The 24,547-nt window shown below is 39.2% G+C and overlaps 2 protein-coding genes across 35 annotated transcripts; both read left to right on the plus strand.

The window, feature by feature from the left end:
- Window positions 1-16: 16 nt before the first annotated feature.
- Window positions 17-4,355, plus strand: LOC116200165 (protein SGT1 homolog B-like). Its single transcript, XM_031530898.1, has 10 exons — window positions 17-352; window positions 730-799; window positions 997-1,121; window positions 1,746-1,911; window positions 2,585-2,681; window positions 2,798-2,863; window positions 3,287-3,425; window positions 3,639-3,721; window positions 3,801-3,905; window positions 3,997-4,355. Exons 1-10 carry the CDS (start codon window positions 193-195, stop codon window positions 4,102-4,104), a joined length of 1,119 nt encoding a protein of 372 aa, XP_031386758.1. The 5' UTR covers window positions 17-192; the 3' UTR covers window positions 4,105-4,355.
- Window positions 4,356-5,273: 918 nt separating this feature from the next.
- Window positions 5,274-24,530, plus strand: LOC116200170. 34 transcript variants are annotated; one of them, XM_031531065.1, is made up of 21 exons: window positions 5,274-5,423; window positions 5,512-5,590; window positions 5,824-6,782; window positions 14,927-15,241; window positions 15,470-15,790; window positions 15,968-16,074; window positions 16,215-16,474; window positions 16,599-16,638; window positions 16,882-18,502; window positions 18,581-18,926; window positions 19,493-19,599; window positions 19,702-19,971; window positions 20,135-20,455; window positions 20,576-20,682; window positions 20,823-20,999; window positions 21,139-21,376; window positions 21,817-22,020; window positions 22,879-22,942; window positions 23,160-23,270; window positions 23,520-23,689; window positions 23,998-24,530. In XM_031531065.1, the coding sequence occupies exons 5-21, from the start codon at window positions 15,502-15,504 to the stop codon at window positions 24,156-24,158; spliced, it is 4,593 nt and encodes a 1,530-aa protein (XP_031386925.1). In that variant the 5' UTR covers window positions 5,274-5,423; window positions 5,512-5,590; window positions 5,824-6,782; window positions 14,927-15,241; window positions 15,470-15,501; the 3' UTR covers window positions 24,159-24,530. The 34 variants fall into 34 exon arrangements, 31 of the variants coding, with proteins under 31 accessions (XP_031386925.1, XP_031386922.1, XP_031386773.1 ...); XM_031531062.1 differs by having other exon boundaries at window positions 16,882-17,688; window positions 17,767-18,502; window positions 19,493-19,971; XM_031531168.1 differs by having other exon boundaries at window positions 5,275-5,423; window positions 16,882-17,200; window positions 18,029-18,502; window positions 19,493-19,971.
- The last annotated feature ends 17 nt before the right edge of the window (window positions 24,531-24,547 follow it).

The following is a 24,547-nucleotide window of genomic DNA, read 5'->3' on the forward strand; positions in this document are numbered from 1 at the left end:
ATCTGGATTTCTTCCTTGCTTGTACGGCGGTTTCCCCCTCCCCTTCGTATTCTAAAATCTATAAAAGTTCCCTATTCTCTTCGTCTCCCACTCCGCACAGAGTTCCTTCCTTGGACCTGAAGTATACTTCCCATCCATAAATCTCAAAATCCCCATTGCCTCAGTGGTGCTCATTGTTGAGAGTTCCCATCAATGGCGAGCGAACTTGCAGAGAGAGCGAAGGAAGCATTCGTCGACGACGACTTCAACCTGGCCGTTGACCTCTACTCCCAGGCCATTGACTTGGACCCCGGCAACGCTGATCTCTTCGTCGACCGCGCTCAGGCCCATATCAAGCTCGGCAACTACCGCGGTATGTTTTCTGTTTGTCGTGAACGTGCATTACTCCTCGCTCGTGTGTATCAATAGCACTCAGAAGGCAGTGGGGAGCTTGTTAGTTTTCCCCGGGTTTCTCTCTCACTTTTGGTAAATCATCGGCTTTGACTTTACATGAAGCAGCCGCACGTGCGAACTTCTTGAATTTCTTAATGATATGTTGGTCAAATGGGGGCGAGTAGGCTGGTAGGGAGATTCAAATTCACGATCTTGTGCTAATTCATTAAGCTAATAAAGCAACTAGGTGGTATTATGAGGACATGGTTGGTTTCTTTTTTATAACTTCCACGACTCGATCCCGGCCCGAAAATGCCAAGTATTCTTGATTTCTCATTAACTTTCCTATTTGAACAGATGCTATTTCTGATGCTAGCAAGGCGATCGAGTTGAGGCCTTCAATGGCCAAGGCATACTTTCGGAAAGGGTGCGTATGCGTTGTTTCTTTAATGGCGTCGGTCGAATAAATTTTCTAATGCTTATGAACGTAAACACCTTATAACAACCCTGTGAAACTTGTTACTTCGCTCACCAATTTTGTTGCATCTGGACACTTCATAAGTGTCTTCACAGCCCATTGGAGAGGCTTTCATAATATCTGCTTAACTTTTCAATGGTTTCCAGCTCCGCCTGTATGAAGCTCGGAGAGTACCTTACTGCGAAGGCAGCCCTTGAACGAGGTGCTTCTCTCGCCCCGGATGATTCTAGATTCACCGAATTGCTTGACGAGTGTAAGAAGCATACTGAAGGTGGGTATATGTTTATTTTCCAGCTGTCAACCCATAGGAAATAGGCAACTGTAGATCCTTTAATTTTATCGAGATGTCAATTTCGTACTCCCTGTTCTATAATGCTCCTCTTGGTTGATTCTTTTCTTTTTTTTCCCGGTCAACATCTTCATTGAACTGTTGTAGCCTTATAGGTCTCTGATTCCACCAAGCGAACTAGGCTCTTATCAGGTTTAAATGGTTGAACTGTTTTATGGAATGCCTTGTTCTACTTTGAACTGATTTATGGAATTCCTTGTTCTACTTATGAACTTTGATCGGGAGTCATACTGCCGAGCATGAAGAACATGACCCTATATCTATATTATTTTTTCCATTATCTGTTTAGTTTGTGATATAATCCTAGCTTTGCTTTTGTTAGCCCATTAATTCCCATTATTTTCTTTTCCAGTTCGTTTTTCCTTTGTCTTTGGTACTTGTTCTGTAAATTTGGATGAAGCGATACGCTGTTCGTGTTTTTGGGATTATTTCCATCTCACATTTCTAGATACAGCGTCCACAGAGTTATTTTGTTGCTCATTAGGTAATTTTTCTCGTGAGAAGTCCATTCTGGATGCCTGACATAATTTGTGTGGCCATGCACAGATGAGATTATTGAAATCAAGACCCCTGGTTTCTTGCGAAGCGCGGCAGCTTCTGCTGTTGCTGACCAGTCGTTTAATGCAAAATCTGAAAGGCTTGAACAATTGCAAAATGGACGAAACAAAGCACCGGAGGTTAATGCTGCTGCAACAGTCCAGCCAAGATACAGGTTACTGCATAATTTCATTTATTTATACTCTTGTTTCCATCATTGCTATTAAGCTTTGGTAGCTGTTAGGGGTGCCTAAAGAAAGTTATAAGATCCTTGTTACTCCTTGGGGCATATGGATTCAAGAATATCTTCTCAGTAGTCATTTATCTGCTATATATGTGATTTGAAAGCTCTATACCTCAGACAGGAGGGGACAAGGAAGTCCTTCCCTGCTTCACTTGCACCTGGACCTTGTTACTGAGCAAAGCACTAAGATGAAAGGAAACAAATTTCATTTTTAAGGAAAAGGAAAGCAGTCCTTAACTATAAGGAAACACATAGGCGAGCAATGCAAACCAAACAGACCTATTGAAGAGCTGCAGAGAGCATAGGTTGTGGATAATTAATTCCGTTGATGGCTGGAAAAAATAGCATATTTCTCTTCCACTTTATTATCTTTGGGGACTACCCTTTGTAGCAGTATTGGCATGGAAATCCTTATACCTGGCTTACCTTAGTGTAAGACAATGCTTAATCAATCTTAAGAATCTGTATTTGAGATCCGGGAAAGTCGGTGATTTATAATTAATACTGATATGTGAATCTGTCTGTTTAGAGACTTGACTCCATTCACTTCCAAAATATCTTTCTCCCATGTTGCATGGATACCTAACAGTTGATCATCCGACAGGCATGAATTTTACCAGAAGCCAGAAGAAGTTGTTGTGACAATCTTCGCAAAGTGCATTGAACCAAAGGATGTCACTATTGATTTTGGGGAGCAGATTGTATGTTCTTTTCCATAAAATTTGTTCAATATACAAAAGTTTGATATGCATCTGTTTTTTTTTTTACTAGTATATCTCTGTAATTTCTTTTACTACTTATGGAATCTTTTTTGCAGTTGAGTGTATCCATCAATGTACCTGGTGAAGAAGCTTATCATCTTCAGCCTAGACTATATGGAAAGGTGTGTTAAATTATTGCTTTGCTGGTCCATTTCGTTAGCGTTTGTTGCTACTTCTCGTCATTTGTTTCTCTTGTTAAATTTGTCATTGAGATTCCGTTCATCTCATAACGAGTTGTTGCACCCGATAATGGCAATACTGATCTCATAATTTAGTGAAACTTTTCCTCATGTTCTGCCTTCCAAGAAGACACGGTGCTGTAGTGCTTTTACCGTTATGGAAATAGAGTATTCTTTTATTTGTGTTAATGTTCTTCCCGCTCTTTTTCTGTCATGGAATTTGGTTCACAGGGTGGCAAGATGATTGACAAGTTCGACAATTTCTCTACCTCTTTATATGTTTTGCTCTGTTTCCCTTTGATTATGTACTCTGCCTTAAATTTTCTTTTTGACTAACATGTACTTGTTTGCCGTGATGGTAAACAGATAATTCCTGGAAAGTGCAGATTCAAGATGCTGAAGACTAAGATCGAGATACGCCTTGCCAAAACTGAACAGATCCATTGGAAGTCCCTCGAATATAGCAAGGAAGCTGCAGCTCCTCAACCAGTGAATGTCTCGTCAGGTCTGTAACCACCTTCCATAGTATTACTGATCGTATAGGATTCAACCCGCACCTTGTGATTCAGCAGAAGCTTGAACATATACTTGACTTTTAGTTTGAGCAACTTTATCGTATTTAATCCTCAATGATCTTGACGGGGGAGAAATGAGGGAAAAAGAAGCGCAAGGTCAAATTCTTTCATGATTCACTAACTTTTCTTCTATAAATCTGCAGTCGGATCATGCAGACCTGTGTACCCATCATCAAAGAACAGGACAGCAGACTGGGACAAATTGGAAGCCGAAGTTAAGAAAGAGGTATGAGATCTTCTGGGTGATGTCATATTGGCTACTTTGCTTCTTTCTTCATAGGGTAAATGGATGTTTGAAATATTAGGAAAAAGAGGAGAAGTTAGATGGAGATGCAGGTCTGAACAAGCTATTCCGGGATATATACCTAAACGCAGATGAAGATATGAGGAGGGCTATGACCAAATCTTTCGTATGTGATCGCTCCAACATCCGATCTGTTATTCATGTAGTATGTAGTCTTCAGCATGTGGATTATCTGTTCTTACTTTCTATGTTTGCAGCTGGAGTCGAATGGAACCGTTCTGTCCACCAACTGGAAGGAAGTGGGCGAAAAGAAAGTCGAGGGTAGCCCACCTGATGGCATGGAATTGAAGAAGTGGGAGTATTAACACGGTACATGGAAGTGATTACGGATGTGAATGCTGCTTTTGCTAATTTTTTGAGCGTGAAAATGTGAATATCGATTCGATGTGTTATTGGGGATGATACTTGTGAAGCAGTTACCAGTATCCACGAGTGTTTTGCCTAGAACTCTCATTAAATGGTTGTTGGTTACTCAAGATGAGGTGATGGCTTTCTTACTGCCAAGAACTCTCATTAAACAATTGCTAGTTATTCGAGATGAAGTGATTACTTGCGACGTTCTGCTTGCACACATAATTATAGGAGAGGTCTGGTGATTATATCCACGAGCTTCGTACGAAAAATAGCAGACGACAGACTGAGAGTTCTGCTTCGTACTAACGGAGCACATATGCCTGTGCTTGCTCGTACCAAATGTGCTCCAGCCTTGTTGGCCTCATCACCCGTGGCAAAAACTATTAACATTTCGGCATTGTTCGGCCAAATGCAGTTAAGATTTCCTCTTCATCCTCCTCCTTTCCTTTCCCTTCTCTTCCTCGAATCTTTTTCCCTTTTAATGAACTGTATCCAAACCAGTAAGGATTTCATACATACATGACACACCGAATGCGAAAATCAGTTTTCGATTCCATCGCCTATTCTAGCACTTGGAAATGGACCAAAACTATGAAGTGACCCTTCCCCTTGGTTGGATCCTCAGTTTTCCAGAAAAATTAATTATCCAGAATAATTTAGAATCTCTTTAGGCAAAAAGAAGTCTTCATTTGTTTTTTCAAAGTAATAATCTAATTTTGCCCAATTCGACTCTATTCTTCTCCATATTCAATAACATAATCATTACTATTTTATCTTTTTCTTCTTTTTAATAATAATTTTTACTCATATTTTTTTATGGTTATTTTTATAATTAATTTTTTAATAATAAATTTTCTATATACTTATGTATATATATTATCACACTTTAATATATTTTGTTAACATTTACAATCATTACATAAAATTAAATTGAGTTGGATCACTAATTCAACTCGAAAACCGAACGCGAGCTAAATTATTTAGAATAAATTAGAAATGGGCCGACATTTGGGTCCGGTATAAGTCATTCCTTACCTCAGCCCAAGCTATATCGTACTATGGATTTGTTGGTGGACCGGACTTTGGAATCTATTCCCTTTACTTCACTGAAAATTTCTATAAAGAAAAACAAAGAAAGAGAAAATGAGCTTTCACAGCTTTCCCCAAAGTCCCATTTCGCCACACACATCCTCTCTTCACACTGTCACCGGCGCGTTCACCGGAAACCACCGCCGGTCTCTTCATCGCCTCTGCCCGAGACTATCTTCAGGTACCAAGCCATACCCTCTATCTCTCTGCGTGTACATAGATCTGGCAATATTGATCGCGGAGCATGAAGGTTTAGCTGCTGATTACAGAGCATAAACTGATTAGCTCAGTGGGTCTTCTTGAATCAGCGATTCCGGGTATTTTCGGGCAGCGAGCTCCGCAATAAAGGTGAAGCTAGCCCTTTGCTCACTTCCATCTGTAAAGCCCTCTTAGTAAAGCACGAAAGCAGCAATCTTTAGTTTACATCTCCTACAAAGTTAATTTTCGGGACTATTCATTTTTTCGGTAGTTACATGTTGAGGATCCTAGAATGTTTCGATGCACTGCCGGTTGTTTTCTGCGTTAAATAGTTCAAGTAATCCTTTTTAGTGACGTTCACCTGTTCATTTCTTGTATTTAAGGTCAGGAACTCATCATGGTAAGGAAGAAAGATCCATTTTGGCATTATGTAGAACCTGTTGCAGAAGGCCGATTCAAATGCAAATATTGTGGACGAGATTTCGCGGGGGGTATTCCAAGAGTCAAGTCCCATTTATCTGGTGTTAAAGGTCGTGACATTGATATATGCCTTAAGGTCCCCAAAGATGTTCAGGCTGCTGCCCGTGAAGCAATTAACGGGGTCAAAAGGAAACAAAAGGCTGAAGCCTCTTCAGATGATGTTCAGATCTCTGCTCTAGATGCACCTAATGGAACAAATAAGAGACCCAAAATTGAAGCATGCTCGGGTACCTTTGATGACAATTTCTCCAATGTGCATGAGAAGAAAGACGGCCACATGTTGGATAATTTGCTGGCGAAGTTTGCTTTGTTGAATGATATTGATTGCAATATTATCCAGTCCCCTTCTTTTGTCGAATTCATGAATGCTCTGGTCGAATTTGGATATCGCTATAACCTACAGAGCTGTTCGAAGCTAAAGACCAAGCTTATTCCTAATTTTTGGATGGAAGTTGCTGCATATGTGAAAAATCTGAAAAGTTCATGGGAACGGGCTGTACCCTAATAAGTGACATTAGGTGCAATGATATCGAGGGCAAATTCCATATCAACATCATATCCCAGCGTCACTTATTAGGGTACAGCCAGTCCGTTTCCATGAACTTTTCACATTTTTCACATATGCAACAACTTCCATCCCTAAATTAGGAATAAGCTTGGTCTTTAGCTTCGAACAGCTTGGTAGGTTATAGCTATATCCAAATTCGACGTTGAGGGTAAAATCAAATACAATGAAAACACTTGACAGGAGGCCAATTGATCTGAAAGAACTTGGTAAGCTTAAGTTGATCAGTGAGAACTCTGCTGATGGATTACCAAATGACCTGAAGATCCTACGCCTGAACGAACCGCAAAACAACAGGTACGATTATCAGCTGAAATTCTTTTGTATGTGCATATGGATAATCTAGTATTTGGGCAGTCGATGCTGGACACTCTGAGTTTTGAAGATCATTATAATTGGGAAATTTCACCATTTTGACACTCATTATGTATTATAAGAGGAACCGTATATCATTTACTATTAAATTTTTTTGTCATCTGCATATAACTTACATGGTGTAACGGCTTAGTTTCAGAAAACTATTTATAGAATGAAGAGAGAGGATATTCATTTTCATCATAACTTCAGCACTGTCCCTATTGACAATCTTGTCTTTTATTAGAAACAAATTATTCAAATGTACTCTCGTTGTGTGCTCCATATAGTAGAAAAATATATTCAGCTGCCTAATCTGGTTTATTCATACACGCTCCATAATTCATGCTTGTTTTCTTAAAAGAATGAACACTTTCCTTCAGCAGTTGCAATAGCTGGTAGTGTATATTAATTGATATTTATACCAGCAAGTATCTTACTCAGTAACTTCTTGGTTAACTCATTAAGCTCTTTTTATTGCTTAAAAAAAAAACTATGACAGGTCTTCTTCATTCACAAGGAATCAGTTAGTAAAACCGAATTATCTACAGTTGCATTTCATAACAATGGTTTCCTCTGCCCTGGTAACTGGTCAAAAGGTTGAAGATGAAACTTATATTTTGTTTAAGTTATAATCCACCCTCAGTTGAATGTTATAGTCGACCTCCTAGTAAGCCTTAATAGAAAGATTACCCAGAAGCATGATGAAGAAATTAGCAGTCTTAAAGAAGAGTTAAATGAAGTCATTAAAAGAGTAAAAGAAATTAGTTTTAAAGAAACTCTTGATGAAACAACCAAGTTGTTAGATGAAGTCATAGGTATCAAGGATTCAGTTTCAAAGGGGGGGAAGGAACCTCTAGTTGAAACACCAAATGAAGAAGTCTTTAGAAAGATTATTCGTGAAGAACTAGCTAGATTCCATGACCGCCCTAGAAAGCATCTTTTAGGCCCTCCTAACACTATGCATTGGCAAAAGCTTAAGCCTGAACAACAGTGGAATCCTTTAGACCAACCTAGAGCCCCAAAAGGGTATAAGTTAGTCAAAGAAGACCAATAGTCATGAACTCTGAAGAAATAGCTGCTAAGTTAGCCAAACTTAGAAATAGAATCGCTCAGCTTAGAGTCTTAGAAGAAGAAACTTCTAGATTTAATCCAAAGAAAGAGTCAGTGACTATGGAAAGAGAAGCCACTGAAAGAGCTTATGCCAACCTTAGTGAAAAGGAAGAAGAAGCCTTAAGATATGAATCTGAGAAACCTTATGAGTCATCCAAAAGATATGCTAGTCGTCCTAATAAACCTAAACCTCAGTCTGAAAGAGAGCAGTATGAAGATTTTATGAGAAATCTTAGGGAAAGAACTGCTAAGATGAAGTCAAAATTCGATGATTTTGAGAAATCTTATAGAACACCTGAAAGATTCCCAAAGGCCCTTAGGAAGGAAAAAGGAATAGTCATAGACAATATTCAGGATGAAGAATTTAAAAGATTCAGAGAAGAGAAACGTGCTAGAGAGCAGGCTAAAGAAAAAATGAAGTCTAAAGAACCAGTCAAACATGACATGTATTCAAAGGATGTAGATTCTGAACCAGAGGAACTAGTCCCAACTTTCGATTTATCTCAAGGATCTGCTCTTAGATCTTTAGAAAGAAAAAGATTCCAAGAATATAGAGACAAAGAAGAGTCTAGTTCAGAAGAAGAAGTCGTCTATGAAGAACCTTTAGACAAATACGATGAAGAGTCGGACAAATTTAGTGTTCATAGCAGTATGCCTAGTCTTGCCACTGCCCGTGACGAAGATACAGTCTCTGAAGTCTCTGTAGAATCCAGAAAAACGAAGTCTGTAGATCTTAGAGGAAAGTCTAGGTCTCCAAAGAGAAAGTCGAGATCTAGGTCCAAGTCGAGGTCTAGATCCCCTAGAATAGATTCTCCAAAGGATAAAGCCTTTAACATAACAGAAGCTCAAGGTGAGGTTATGTTTGCATTCTCTGATGATGAAATCTTAGAAGATAATAGATTCGATTTAGGACAGGAAAGAGGATTTCCTGCAGAAACAAGCAAGCGTAGGGATAGGCCTACAAAGAGAGAAGAATCATTTTTTGAAGAATATAGACAGGGCGAAAGCTCTGAACATAGAAGAAATTTCGATAAGGATTTCTATGATCAAGGATTCTTCCAGTCTGGTAGAAAATGGAGAAAGGAAACCCCTCAGAAGTATAAGCTTTTGAGAACTGGTAACATGAATTCTTTTGGTAGTATTCTTGATCTTGATTGTATTGATGATAATGCAAAGATTCTGTCTGATTGGGTCATGAAGACCAAACTTGAAGTCCAAATAGGAGAAGAATATAGCAAGCTTAGCAATAAAGAACTTTGGCATCTTTTATTGCATAAAACTCGTGGTCAAGTTCATCAATATATGAGCATGCTATCTACTCTTATCAATTATGATACAAATCCTTTTGTTTCCTTCACTCGTGATGAAGTCTGGAGTCATTTTGTGACTAATGTGGAAAGAGAATTCGTTGGTGAAGTTACTACAGGACTCGGTGCTTTTGAAAAGCAACAAGAATTGAAGCATAAGCTTAACAAGCTTGAAATCTGCGATATGTGTTATTTCAATTCTTTTTATTGCAATTTTAAGGAATACTATTATCAGCTTATTGAACCTGCTGATATTGCTGCATATAGAAATTTATTCATTGATAAGTTGCCTTATCCTGTGTCATCTGTTGTCAAAGAAAGGTATGACAAAGAAGTGCAATCTGGTGTTATCTACCCTACTCTAGGTGGTATTGCCGCAATAGTCAAGAAGCATATGGAAGAAGTCTGTCTTAAGAGAAAGACTGAAAAAATGATGCAAAAAACTAGAATCTGTTGTGGTCCGGAACAAGGTCTAGATATTCCACAACAATATGGTTGCAGTCGCTCGTCTAGAAGAGTCTCTAGAAAGTCTTCTAGTAAGCCTAGAAAGAAGTATCGTCTGAAGCGTTATTCTGGCAATAGGCCACCTTGGAAGAGTCAGTCTAAAAGACGAAATTGGAAGCAGAGAAAATTTTTTCGAAGGGGGGGAGGAAATAAGTACTCTAGAAACCCTAGAAAAAATCAATGGAATCAGGATAAGAAAAAATATTGCCCTGAAGGGAAGAAAACATGTAGATGCTGGATCTGTAATGAAGAAGGTCATTATGCTAATGAGTGTAGTCAAAGAAAGAATCGTAGCAACAATAGAGCCCAAATGTTCTTAGGAATCATGTCTAAGAATTACGAGCCTATAGAGGATTCTGACTATGATAGTGATGAGTCTTATTATGAGTTGGTTACAGATTCAGAGTATTCGGATTCAGATTATTCTAGTGATGCCTAGGGAAAACCCTAATGCCACTTTTATTCAGGTTAAGATTCTTAACAAAACAATCATGGCTTATATTGATACAGGTGCCAGTGTATGCTTTGGAAAACCCAGCCTCCTACCAAGTAAGTATTGGAAGTCTATGGAGTATCCTTTAGAGATAGCCATTGCTGATAAGTCTGTCCTTAGGATTCATCATAGAGCCGAATTCATGACTTTAGTCATAGAAGGAGTCAGGTTCCCCATACCTAGCATTTATAAGCATGATTCTGGAATGGATATGATTATTGGAAACAATTTCCTTAGACTCTACGAACCTTTTGTTCAAAGAACTAGATTCATAGAACTCACTTGTCCTTAGTTAGATAATCAGAAAAAGAAAATAGTCCATATCCCAATCCATCATAGTAATAGAGTCAAACAGCTTAAGCTCTTAGCTTACATTTCTAAGTCCATCCAAGACATAGAAGCTGAAATAGATACTGTTGAAATAGAAAGACTTTTGGATTCTATCACTAGCGACAATCCCTTAGATCAAGCTAAGAATAGAAACAAGATGCTAGTTGAGATTAAGCTTAAGGATCCCCTTAAAGAAGTCAAGGTTCCAAATAACATTCCTTACACCATCAAGGATGTAGAAGAATCCAAGGAAGAGTGCAAAACCCTTCTAGAATTAGGAGTCATTAGAGCCAGCAAGAGTCGTCATTCTGCCCCATGAATCCAAACCTGCAAGACAGAAAGAATCCAAACCTGCAAGATTTTCATCCATGAATCTCTGATAGATTGATGGAGCTTGTTTTAACCCGAATGGTAAAACAGTGAATTCATATTGCTTCTGAGGAGGGCAAGTGAATGCAGTTAACTCCTTAGTAGACTCTTCTAAACGAATTTGCCAATAACCAGACTTGGCATCCAGAGTGCTAAACCATTGACATCCTTTGAGCTTAGCAAGAATATAATCCTTTCTAGGAAGACTATAAGCATCACCAAAAGTGGCTTCATTCATTTTCTTATAGTTTATAACCATACGCCTCTTTCCTCTCTTCAGCTCATTGTGATTTTCTACATAGAATGCTGGGGCAGAATGACGACTCTTGCTGGCTCTAATGACTCCTAATTCTAGAAGGGTTTTGCACTCTTCCTTGAATTCTTCTACATCCTTGATGGTGTAAGGAATGTTATTTGGAACCTTGACTTCTTTAAGGGGATCCTTAAGCTTAATCTCAACTAGCATCTTGTTTCTATTCTTAGCTTGATCTAAGGGATTGTCGCTAGTGATAGAATCCAAAAGTCTTTCTATTTCAGCAGTATCTATTTCAGCTTCTATGTCTTGGATGGACTTAGAAATGTAAGCTAAGAGCTTAAGCTGTTTGACTCTATTACTATGATGGATTGGGATATGGACTATTTTCTTTTTCTGATTATCTAACTCAGGACAAGTGAGTTCTATGAATCTAGTTCTTTGAACAAAAGGTTCGTAGAGTCTAAGGAAATTGTTTCCAATAATCATATCCATTCCAGAATCATACTTATAAATGCTAGGTATGGGGAACCTGACTCCTTCTATGACTAAGGTCATGAATTCGGCTCTATGATGAATCCTAAGGACAGACTTATCAGCAATGGCTATCTCTAAAGGATACTCCATAGACTTCCAATACTTACTTGGTAGGAGGCTGGGTTTTCCAAAGCATACACTGGCACCTGTATCAATATAAGCCATGATTGTTTTGTTAAGAATCTTAACCTGAATAAAAGTGGCATTAGGGTTTTCCCTAGGCATCACTAGAATAATCTGAATCCGAATACTCTGAATCTGTAACCAACTCATAATAAGACTCATCACTATCATAGTCAGAATCCTCTATAGGCTCATAATTCTTAGACATGATTCCTAAGAACATTTGGGCTCTATTGTTGCTACGATTCTTTCTTTGACTACACTCATTAGCATAATGACCTTCTTCATTACAGATCCAGCATCTACAGGTTTTCTTCCCTTCAGGGCAATACTTCTTCTTATCCTGATTCCATTGATTCTTTCTAGGGTTTCTAGAGTACTTATTTCCTCCCCCCCTTCGAAAAAATTTTCTCTGCTTCCAATTTCGTCTTTTAGACTGACTCTTCCAAGGTGGCCTATTGCCAGAATAACGCTTCAGACGATACTTCTTTCTAGGCTTACTAGAAGACTTTCTAGAGACTCTTCTAGACGAGCGACTGCAACCATATTGTTGTGGAATATCTAGACCTTGTTCCAGACCACAACAGATTCTAGTTTTTTGCAACATTTTTTCAGTCTTTCTCTTAAGACAGACTTCTTCCATATGCTTCTTGACTATTGCGGCAATACCACCTAGAGTAGGGTAGATAACACCAGATTGCACTTCTTTGTCATACCTTTCTTTGACAACAGATGACACAGGATAAGGCAACTCATCAATGAATAAATTTCTATATGCAGCAATATCAGCAGGTTCAATAAGCTGATAATAATATTCTTTGAAATTGCAGTAAAAAGAATTGAAATAGCACATATCACAGATTTCAAGTTTGTTAAGCTTATGCTTCAATTCCTGTTGCTTTTCAAAAGCACCGAGTCCTGTAGTAACTTCACCAACGAATTCTCTTTCCACATTAGTCACAAAATGACTCCAGACTTCATCACGAGTGAAGGAAACAAAAGGATTTGTATCATAATTGATAAGAGTAGATAGCATGCTCATATATTGATGAACTTGACCACGAGTTTTATGCAATAAAAGATGCCAAAGTTCTTTATTGCTAAGCTTGCTATATTCTTCTCCTATTTGGACTTCAAGTTTGGTCTTCATGACCCAATCAGACAGAATCTTTGCATTATCATCAATACAATCAAGATCAAGAATACTACCAAAAGAATTCATGTTACCAGTTCTCAAAAGCTTATACTTCTGAGGGGTTTCCTTTCTCCATTTTCTACCAGACTGGAAGAATCCTTGATCATAGAAATCCTTATCGAAATTTCTTCTATGTTCAGAGCTTTCGCCCTTTCTATATTCTTCAAAAAATGATTCTTCTCTCTTTGTAGGCCTATCCCTACGCTTGCTTGTTTCTGCAGGAAATCCTCTTTCCTGTCCTAAATCGAATCTATTATCTTCTAAGATTTCATCATCAGAGAATGCAAACATAACCTCACCTTGAGCTTCTGTTATGTTAAAGGCTTTATCCTTTGGAGAATCTATTCTAGGGGATCTAGATCTCGACTTTCTCTTTGGAGACCTAGACTTTCCTCTAAGATCTACAGACTTCGTTTTTCTGGATTCTACAGAGACTTCAGAGACTGTATCTTCGTCACGGGCAGTGGCAAGACTAGGCATACTGCTATGAACACTAAATTTGTCCGACTCTTCATCGTATTTGTCTAAAGGTTCTTCATAGACGACTTCTTCTTCTGAACTAGACTCTTCTTTGTCTCTATATTCCTGGAATCTTTTTCTTTCTAAAGATCTAAGAGCAGATCCTTGAGATAAATCGAAAGTTGGGACTAGTTCCTCTGGTTCAGAATCTACATCCTTTGAATACATGTCATGTTTGACTGGTTCTTTAGACTTCATTTTTTCCTTAGCCTGCTCTCTAGCACGTTTCTCTTCTCTGAATCTTTTAAATTCTTCATCCTGAATATTGTCTATGACTATTCCTTTTTCCTTCCTAAGGGCCTTTGGGAATCTTTCAGGTGTTCTATAAGATTTCTCAAAATCATCGAATTTTGACTTCATCTTAGCAGTTCTTTCCCTAAGATTTCTCATAAAATCTTCATACTGCTCTCTTTCAGACTGAGGTTTAGGTTTATTAGGACGACTAGCATATCTTTTGGATGACTCATAAGGTTTCTCAGATTCATATCTTAAAGCTTCCTCTTCCTTTTCACTAAGATTGGCATATGCTCTCTCAGTGGCTTCTCTTTCCATAGTGACTGACTCTTTCTTTGGATTAAATCTAGAAGTTTCTTCTTCTAAGACTCTAAGCTGAGCGATTCTATTTCTTCAGAGTTCATGACTATTGGTCTTCTTTGACTAACTTATACCCTTTTGGGGCTCTAGGTTGGTCTAAAGGATTCCACTGTTGTTCAGGCTTAAGCTTTTGCCAAGGCATAGTGTTAGGAGGGCCTAAAAGATGCTTTCTAGGGCGATCATGGAATCCAGCTAGTTCTTCACGAATAATCTTTCTAAAGACTTCTTCATTTGGTGTTTCAACTAGTGGTTCCTTCCCCCCCTTTGAAACTGAATCCTTGATACCTATGACTTCATCTAACAACTTGGTTGTTTCATCAAGAGTTTCTTTAAAACTAATTTCTTTTACTCTTTTAATGACTTCATTTAACTCTTCTTTAAGACTGCTAATTTCTTCATCATGCTTCTGGGTAATCTTTCTATTAAGGCTTACTAGGAGGTCGACTATAACATTCAACTGAGGGTGGAATGTATGACTAATATGAGGATATTGACTACCCTGAGTACATTCTACCAGAGACTTGTTTTCATCTAGATACTTTTCTGTGGGAAAAGCTAGACCATGAATACTATTCTCATCAAAGAATGGATTATTACGGAATGTTTCACCGAGACTCCTTTGATAGCCTACTTCTTTTATAAGTTTCTCAAGATTTCCAGATCCTAGCATGATTAAAGACTAATCTTTTTGCTAAACATGGCTCTGAGTAACTGTTCTGGTAGACCCTCAAACTGGTTTTCTTGTGCAAGATGGTGCATTGTCAAGGCTAGAATTAATTGTCTCTGTGCTGGAAGGTGACTTTAATGAAGAAGGTGAAACTGATTGGGCACAAGAGTACTTCCAGAGTAATGAAATAACCTCAATAATCCCACTCATGGCTGGAAATCTTCATGTGGTCCTTAATGGAGGGATGGGAACACTTGGGGATATCACCTTTTATGAAGAATCTAGCATGGCAAGAAACGGGACATTTAGACTTGGAATCAAAACTAGTGGAGATTGTTGTGAAGGATTCCGCATTCGTGAGGGCATATCCAATGCTTTTGTTGTGAAGGCTATTGAGGGTATGTTGCATAAATAAGCCGCTTACCGTATCTTATGATGCTCTATAGTAGATTCTTGGTTGTTGGATTTGTTTATTTGATTGATTGTTCACAAAGCATTACACCTTTGAAATTTAAAGAACTGCCGGAAGAAATTATAATTCTCTTTCCCTCTCATATCTATCTCTCTCTCTCTCTCTCCTTGAAGCAAAAAGTTGTCTCATGCAAGACCTGAACTTGTGATAACAGCTGCCAGGTGGACCAACTGAGCCTCTTATGGTATGCTTCTTCCTGACGATTGGCATTCTCCGTGCAACTTGCAAGAATCATCGAGTGTTCCTGTGACGGGAAATTGTAATGGGATATTCGATGACGGGTTTCTCTGGTTTTTGGATGAATCTGGAACTGTATACAAGCATCACCAGCAGGAGTACTACTTCAAATCAAAGCAGGCAGCAACAAGATGGTTTAAGCTGAAAGCCGTCTTGCAGTGGGCAATTCTGAGGAGAATAATTATGAGGAAGAGGGCTCGAAGAATGGTTTTGAAGAGCAGAGTTGCGAAGCGATTAGGTGAGTGTAATTTTCTTAAGGTTACCTTCTTTTAGTGGATTGCTAGCGCTCTCAAGAACATTAAGACATTTCTAAATATAATAAATGTTTTATTTCTTTCCTTTTGTGATTACAATGTTGAAATATGAACTACTTCGGTGCAAATCAGTTTGAAGTTTTCATAGGACATGATTATAGTCAGCACTGCAGGTCAGAATTGGAATGTCAAAGAACACAAGCCTGGTCCAGTAACCAGCCCCACACAGATGTATTTTACGTGCAATCATGAACATGAAGATGATGAGGTGGGTGCCCTGATTTGCCAGAGTAACTCTATGCGTGTGATAATGCATACGGACATTCTGGGGCCATTTATGTGTTCCTAATGCTATTGACTTCTCGCCAACTAATTTCTTTGATTTTATTACCTTTCACCACATTCCAGAAAGATGGAAAACTGAATCCTATCTATTCAAGTGACAGAGACACTGTCCCATCAAAGCTGGATACATCAGGAATAGGTCAATCTTTAACTCTCTTCCCAACATTACTCACTGGAGATGTTATCGAGGCAGAGGAGGTTCTCAGTCCTCATATGGCCCCTCAAATGAGCCCAATCAAAGCTACGAAACAGGTCTGTCACCGGCGCGTTCACCGGAAACCACCGCCTGTCTCTTCATCGCCTCTGCCCGAGACTATCTTCAGGTACCAAGCCATACCCTCTATCTCTCTGTGTGTACATAGATCTGGCAAAATTGATCCCAAAGCATGAAGGTTTAGCTGATTACAGAGCATAAACTGATTAGCTCAGTGGGTCTTCTTGAATCAGCAATTCCGGGTTTTGTCGGGCAGCGAGCTCCGCAATAAAGGTGAAGCTAGCCCTTTGCTCATTTTCTATCTGTAAAGCCCTCTTAGTAAAGCATGAAAGCAGCAATCTTTAGTTTGCATCTCCTACAAAGTTAATTTTCAGGACTATTCATCTTTGCGGTAGTTACATGTTAAGGATCCTAAAAAACATGTTTCGATGCACTGCTGGTTGTTTTCTGTGTTAAATAGTTCAAAGAATCCTTTTTAGTTATGTTCACCTGTTCATTTCTTGTATTTAAGGTCAGGAACTCATCATGGTAAGGAAGAAAGATCCATTTTGGCAGTATGTAGAACCTGTTGCGGAAGGCCGATTCAAATGCAATTATTGTGGACGAGATTTCGCGGGGGGCATTCCAAGAGTTAAGTCTCATTTATCTGGTATTAAAGGCCGTGACATTGATATATGCCTGAAGGTCCACGAAGATGTTCAGGCTGCTGCCCGTGAAGCAATTAATGGGGTCAAAAGGAAACAAAAGGCTGAAGCCTCTTCAGATGATGTTCAGATCTCTGCTCTAGATGCAACTAATGGCACAAATAAGAGATCCAAAGTTGAAGCATGCTCAGGTAACTTTGATGATAATTTCTCCAATGCGCATGAGAAGAAAGACGGCTGCATGTTGGATAATTTGCTGGCGAAGTTTGCTTTGTTGAATGATATTGATTGCAATATTATCCAGTCGTCTTCTTTTATCGAATTCGTGAATGCCCTGCTCGAATTTGGATATAGCTATAACCTACCAAGCTGTTCGAAGCTGAAGACGAAGCTTATTCCTAATCTGGGGATGGAAGTTGCTGCATATGTGAAAAATGTGAAAAGTTCATGGGAACAGACTGGCTGTACACTAATAAGTGACATTTGGTGCGATGATATCGAGGGGAAATTCCATATCAACATCATTTCCCAGTGTCCAGCAGGGTTAGTGTTATTGGGTACATTTGAAGTTTCGAAGAATGATTTATCCAGTACCTATTTTAAGGAAATCATTTCTTTTGTTATTCAACACATCGGGCCTCAAAGAGTCCTACAATTCATTCAAAGTGATGCTCAACAGGTGGAGTTGCCTGGGCCTTTACTCCATAAGGGCTTTAACCATATATTTATGACTCATTGTGCTGCTTGTGAAATCCAGTTGCTCTTTGGGGATATCTACACTGGAATTGAATGGGTTCGAGCGACATTTGATAGAGCTAATTTTGTTGTAGATGTCGTGTACGAGCATTATGCCGTTTTGTCACTGGTAAGAAAGTATACCAACAAGAAGGAATTGAAACAACCTCTTTTGACTGAGTTTTCCTCAAACTATGAAATGCTCCAATCATTCGTTGAAGTTAAAGATCAGTTACTTCTACTTGTGAAATCTTCCGAATGGTATACATCTGATTGTGATGCAGAAGAAACAAGAAGACAGATAGCCGAAACAATTCAGAACGAGAACTTCTGGGATCAGGTGCAGGAGGTGCTAAAGGCTCTAGAGTCAATTTTCCATGTGTTCTGTTTAGTTGATAGCAGTGGCTCCACCTTTGGCTACTTGTATGGTGCAATGGAAATGGCCGAAGAAGCAATGGAACAACTTTACAACAATAACCCAAATAGGTTCCAGAAGTTATGGGACACTTTTAATTCAAGAAAAGGTCGACTTATGCACCCAATGCACGCTGCTGCAGCTTTTTTGAATCCCGCATTCATGTGTAGTGAAACTTTTAAACATAGCCCCAGAATCAAAGATGGTATGAACTTTGTGCTGAAGAATTTGGTAGCCGACGAAGAAGAAGATGATTTTCTTGATCAAATGGATCAGTATCATATGAAAGCATCGGAAGTGTTCACATATACAGCAATGAAAATGCTGAAAACATCTCACCCTCGTAAGTTACTGTACCCATTTTCTTCTGCTAACATTAACGCTATCTCTATCTTAGGTTTTAACTTTTACCTTATACCAGGTAAATGGTGGGACTATTGCGGTGATTATCTTCCCATACTAAAAAAATATGCTATCCGAATTCTAAGCCAACCTTGCAGTAGTTCGTCCTGCAAAAGGAGTCTAAGTGCATCCGAAGCTGCCCAGATCAAGCGACGAAGGGAATCCACACCAGCAGGGCTGGAAAATTGTCTACATTTAAGGATGAATGCAACGTTGATGGCAAAATCAAATACAATGAAAACAATTGACAGGAGGCCAATTGATCTGCAAGAACTTGGTAAGCCGAAGTTGATCAGTGAGAACTCTGCTGATGGATTACCAAGTGACCCGAAGATCCTATGCCCAAACGAACAACAAAACAGCGGGTACGATTATCAGCTGAAATTCTTTTGTATGTGCATATGGATAATCTAGTATTTGGGCAGTCGATGCTGAGTTTTGAAGATCATTATAATTGGGAAATTTCACTCTACTGACACTCATTATGTATTATAAGAGGAACCGTATATCACTTACTATTAAGTTTTTTTTTGTCATCTGCATACAACTTAAATGGTGTAACGACTTAATTTCAGAAAACCATTTGTGGAATGAAGAGAAAGGATATTCATTTTCATTATAACTTCAGCATTTTCCCTATCGACAATCTTGTCTTTTATTAGAAACAAATTATTCAAATGTACTCTTGTTGTGTGCTCCACATAGTAGTAAAATATATTCAGCTACCTAATCTGGTTTATTCATACACGCTCCATAATTCATGTATGCCTCCTTGAAAGAACGAACACTTTCCTTCAGCAGTTGCAATAGCTGGTAGTGTATATTAATTGATATGTATACCAGTAAGTATCTCACTCAGTAACTTCACGGTTAACTCATTAAGCTCTTTTTATTGCTAAAAAAAAAAAAACAAAAAAACAAACTTTGACAGGTCTTTATTCACAAGGAATCAGTTAGTAGAACCGAATTATCTACAGTTGCATTTCGTAACGATGGTTTCCTCTCCCCTGGTAACTGGTCAAAAGGTTGAAGGTGAAGGTGGATCTCCTATCCATGTCTTTCTGGTAGACCCTCAAACTGGTTTTCTTGTGCAAGATGGTGCATTGTCAAGGCTAAAGTTGATTGTCTGTGTGCTGGAAGGTGACTTTAATGAAGAAGGTGAAGCTGATTGGGCACAAGAGTACTTCCAGAGTAATGAAATAACCTCGATAATCCCACTCATGGCTGGAAATCTTCATGTGGTCCTTAATGGAGGGATGGGTACACTTGGGGATATCACCTTTAATGAAGAATCTAGCATGGCAAGAAACGGGACATTTAGACTTGGAGTCAAAACTAGTGGAGATTGTCGTGAAGGATTCCGCATTCGTGAGGGCATATCCAATGCTTTTGTTGTGAAGGGTAATGAGGGTATGTTGCATAAATAAGCCGCTTACGGTGTCTTATGATACTCTATAGCAGATTCTTGGTTGTTGGATTTGTTTATTTGATTGATTCTTCATATCTATCTCTCTTTCCCTCTCTCCTTGACGCAAAAAGTTGTCTCATGCAAGACCTGAACTTGTGATAACAGCTACGAGGTGGAAAAAACCAGCTGCTTATGATATGCTTCTTCCTGACGATAGGCATTCTCCGTGCAACTTGCAAGAATCATCGAGTTTTCTTGTGACGGGAAATTATGATGAGATATACGATGACTGGTTACTCTGGTCTTTTGATGAATCTGGAAGTGTATACCAGCATCACCAGCAGGAGTACTGCTTCAAATCAAAGCAGGCAGCAACAAGATGGTTTAAGCTGAAAGCCGTCTTGCAGTGGGCAATTCTAAGGAGAATAATTATGAGGAAGAGGGCTCGAAGAATGGTTGTGAAGAACAGAGTTGAGAAGCGATTAGGTGAGTGTAATTTTCTTAAGGTTATCTTCTTTGAGTGGATTGCTAGCGCTCTCGAGAATGTTGAAATATGAACTACTTCGGTGCAAGTCAATTTGAAGTTTTCGTTGGACATGATTATAGTCAGCACTGCAGGTCAGAATTGGAATGTCAAAGAACACAAGCATGCTCCAGTAACCAGCCTCACACAGATGTATTTTACGTGCAATCATGAACATGAAGATGATGAGGTGGGTGCCCTGATTTGCCAGAGTAACTCTATGCGTGTGATAATGCATACGGACTTTCTGGGGCCATTTATGTGTTCCTAATTCTATTGACTTCTCGCCAACTAATTTCTTTGATTTTATTACCTTTCACCACATTCCAGAAAGATGGAAAACTGAAGCCTATCAATTCAAGTGACAGAGACACTGTCCCATCAATGCTGGATACATCAGGAATGGGTCAATCTTTAACTCTCTTCCCAACATTACTCACTGGAGATGGTATCAAGGCAAAGGAGGTTCTCAGTCCTCACATGGCCCATTTTAAAGCTACGAAGCAGGTCTGTGTGTTTGTTAATCCTCATTAGAACATGAGTTTTCTAGCCTCTGCCATAGCTTTGGATGTGTTTATGCTTTCTGTTTTTCCTTCTAGCTAAATAATGATTCACTAAAGCAAAGTTGTTTATTATTACAAATTAGAAGGGCAAGGAAGTGCTACTAAAAAGGTCTGGATCATTCAGATCAACCATCACAGATGCTGGAGGCTCCATTCCTGCGAAGCCTGACAGCAACTATTTCAGCCACTCATTGACGCTTTTCCCATCATTATTGAATGATATGGAGCCCAATAAAGCTGATGTTCTGGAGCCAATGCCTACAAACTCAGGCAGCTACATTGAACTTACTAAATTAGCCCCCATGGCGGCACTTAGTTCTGGTGAGTCTACATCCAGTGCATGTCCTTCTTCGTGTTATACTTTTTATGAGCTCATAAATGGGCACCTTTTTCGCCCTCAGACTTTGGTTTCTGAAGCCTATGTTTTCCGGACAGTGGAAAAGATATAGCTTAAAACTCATAAGGTATAATAATCTGACGTAATAAAAAAAGATAGTTGCTGCACTTCACCACCTGCTTGCGCTTTTGGGGAAGTTTTTCGGTTAACATGGTCTAAAAATACGAGCTGTGATATTGGCTCCCGGAAACTCTCTCTTCTTGTGTATTTGTTTTCTCTTTTTGTTCCATGGTCGTTGTAAGTTTCATCTGTATGTGTCAAGCTCACTTGTGTCAAAAATTCGTACTGGCTGCTTTTGATTCGTTTAATTACAGCAAGGTAGACTGATCTCGGCCAACTACTGACAAAACCGATCTTCTCCCAGCTCTATGTTTGTTAAGCAACGTTAGACAGCCGGCGGAATCTAGTAGTTGTTTAACAGCGCTTGATGATGGTGCCCTTGGACAATGCAAGTATGAGAACGACATGAAACGGGCGAAAAAGAGATGGCGCAAGCTCAAGTCTGTTTTGCGGTTGGTCTTCTTATGGAAAGTCATTGCACCAAGGAGTTTTGAGGGGCATTCTAAAGGTATGTTGGTTCCATCATTGGTTGAAAACTAAGAAAGAACAAAAGAAGTTAAGCTAGCTTCCCACCGGCATGCAACTGGCACACAAACTACTTAATGTGCCATATACTGAAGTGAGTATCGGTCTACACTTTGTGTCTGTATTGGCATGAACTGGTAACTTTCTTGTCTTCCTTGTGTGAACTGCTTATATACTGCTTTTAGCGCATGGATGAGAATCGCAATGGTTGTAATTTTCTCTGAGAAATTTCCTTGAATTCATTATAACAAAAACTTCCTCGGCAGACTCTGGCCGGCTTCAACGAGAAATAACTTTGGACAACTAATTACCATGCTTCTTTCAGGTGAATCATAGCCAGTTACGAAAGATAATACTAATAATCAAGCATCAGGATGGCCGTTAAAAGAACCTTTTTTGTGGATATCTTTTATTTTACAAAAGCTTCCCACTCTTCGTCAATGCTTTTTTTTTTGGGCTAAATCTTCAAAGACTTGAAGGATGGAATTTCTGGCTAGGTAACCGGCCGGTTATATTATTTAAATGTGTTCACGTTTCAAGATTAAGAAGTTTTATCCCAATTTTGCAGTCCTCTTCTAGAAACAGTGCACAACTGAAAAATTGGTGTAGTCGGTGATTTCATATAACGTTTTATTTTTGTTCTTCTCTACGAGGAGATAATTAGTTAGATTCAAATCCTGATTTTGGAGATAAATAAAATTAATTAGGCTCCAACTATGTCCTTCTAGTTTATATTTCATGATGCACCTAGTATGCTTTAATTTGCAAATTATGTAGATACTTACACCATTTATATTTCATCTCTTACTGTCTGCGTAACCTACGCTGTATATACATCCAGGGTCTCAAGTGGGAAACTTTCCTGCAAAAGTGCACTCGTCAGCTGTTTCCCGGCGTGTCCACAGGTGCTCTTGCAACAAAGACAATTATTGCAACCAAAACATTTATCATAGAGCTGTTAATATCAATGGGTGTTGTAGAGAGATCTAGCGATTAGATCACAATTAAACAATTGGATTCTAAACAATTTAACTCGAAAACTGTTATGCATTTAAGAAATTGGAAGATAAGTTGTTGGAGAGAATCTTTAATGCGTCTATCGATGCAATGAAATGTATGAAGATATGTGCGCAGGAAGGACACAAGCTGGACATTGGTGATGGGATCACTGGAAGATGCATATGCCTGGAGGAAGTATGGTCAGAAAGCGATTCTGGGTCAGAAGTATCCCAGGTAAGGATCTATCCAATCCGTTCACTGGAGTTCTGATATCAAGCTTTGTGATCGTTTATATGAATCATCCCCTTATTCTGCAAGTAATTGTTATCAATGTCATTTTAATAAATACTTGCCTTTTGAATTACTTAATAGCTTCCTAAGGGTTCATGTCGAATTATTTGGCTGCTACAGCCTACAACTAATGCAAATTTTAATTTACATTGATATTCGGTATTGGATTATCGAATATCTCTCCATTTCCAGGTCTTACTTCAGATGCCAAAACAGAAAGATCTCTAAATGCCGGGCAACAAAGCAGGTCGAGAGACTTGACTCTGACCCCACAACTTACAGAGTGACCTATTACGGGCACCACACCTGTGACATGTCCGCTGCTGTCTCAAGCCCATCACAGCCGTCGCCACCACCATCGGGTATGCTCATGAAACAAGGCCTTCGATACCTGTATGATTGAGGAGACAGATGCTTATTCATCTGTCTTATGTTGCACTTTTTTATCAATCTCTCACTTGTCTTTCCCCCATGAAGTTGTCCACGAACCTGTTCATGTTCACGTGGGTATTTCTTGCATGAGACTCGAACAGCAATTTCTTTGCCTATCTGTTGCTCATCCAAGGCTCCATCACAGTTGGATGGGATCTCGCTTGTTTAGCAATAGAGCGGTATGACTAGGTTACGGTACTGATTATCATCATGCTAACTGTCTGCTCCTATCATGTAGGTCCAGAGGTAGAAATGCCAAAGTCTCCTCCTACAAAACGAATATCACAGGCCTCTGGCATTAAATGCGATGATCACAAAGAGAGCACGGATCAGACAGCCGTTAATATGAGCAACCTTGGTGATGACATGGAAGATACATTGGCGGACCATCCACTTTAATTCCACCATGACAGCATTGCCTAGCTAGTTTGTAATTCTTCCCCTGCCCAATATACATATTTACTTGTAATCATGCACCTGCTGGACATTGTTTGTGGTGTATATATGTTTGTGATCGGGGACGGAAGTAGGTGGCTGGTGATCCCCGCCCTGCTGCCTCTGGCAATCAATTGAGGGCTGGGAGCCTTGATTGAGGCTAGATCTCGCCCTAATGAGATCGGGGCTCTGTCGTAGTTTCCCAACCCTGACCAGGGCTAGATCTCATGCTACGAGCATTATGTTGGAAGAAATTTTCTGTACAAGTGATTTCGGAGAGTTTTGTTGTTTGCTTTGGCCAACATCATAATAATTGCAATTTCCTTTCTCCCTAAAGAACAAGCATTGAAAAA

Source organism: Punica granatum, chromosome 1 (assembly GCF_007655135.1).
Source record: "Punica granatum isolate Tunisia-2019 chromosome 1, ASM765513v2, whole genome shotgun sequence".
Classification (NCBI taxonomy): Eukaryota; Viridiplantae; Streptophyta; class Magnoliopsida; order Myrtales; family Lythraceae; genus Punica; species Punica granatum.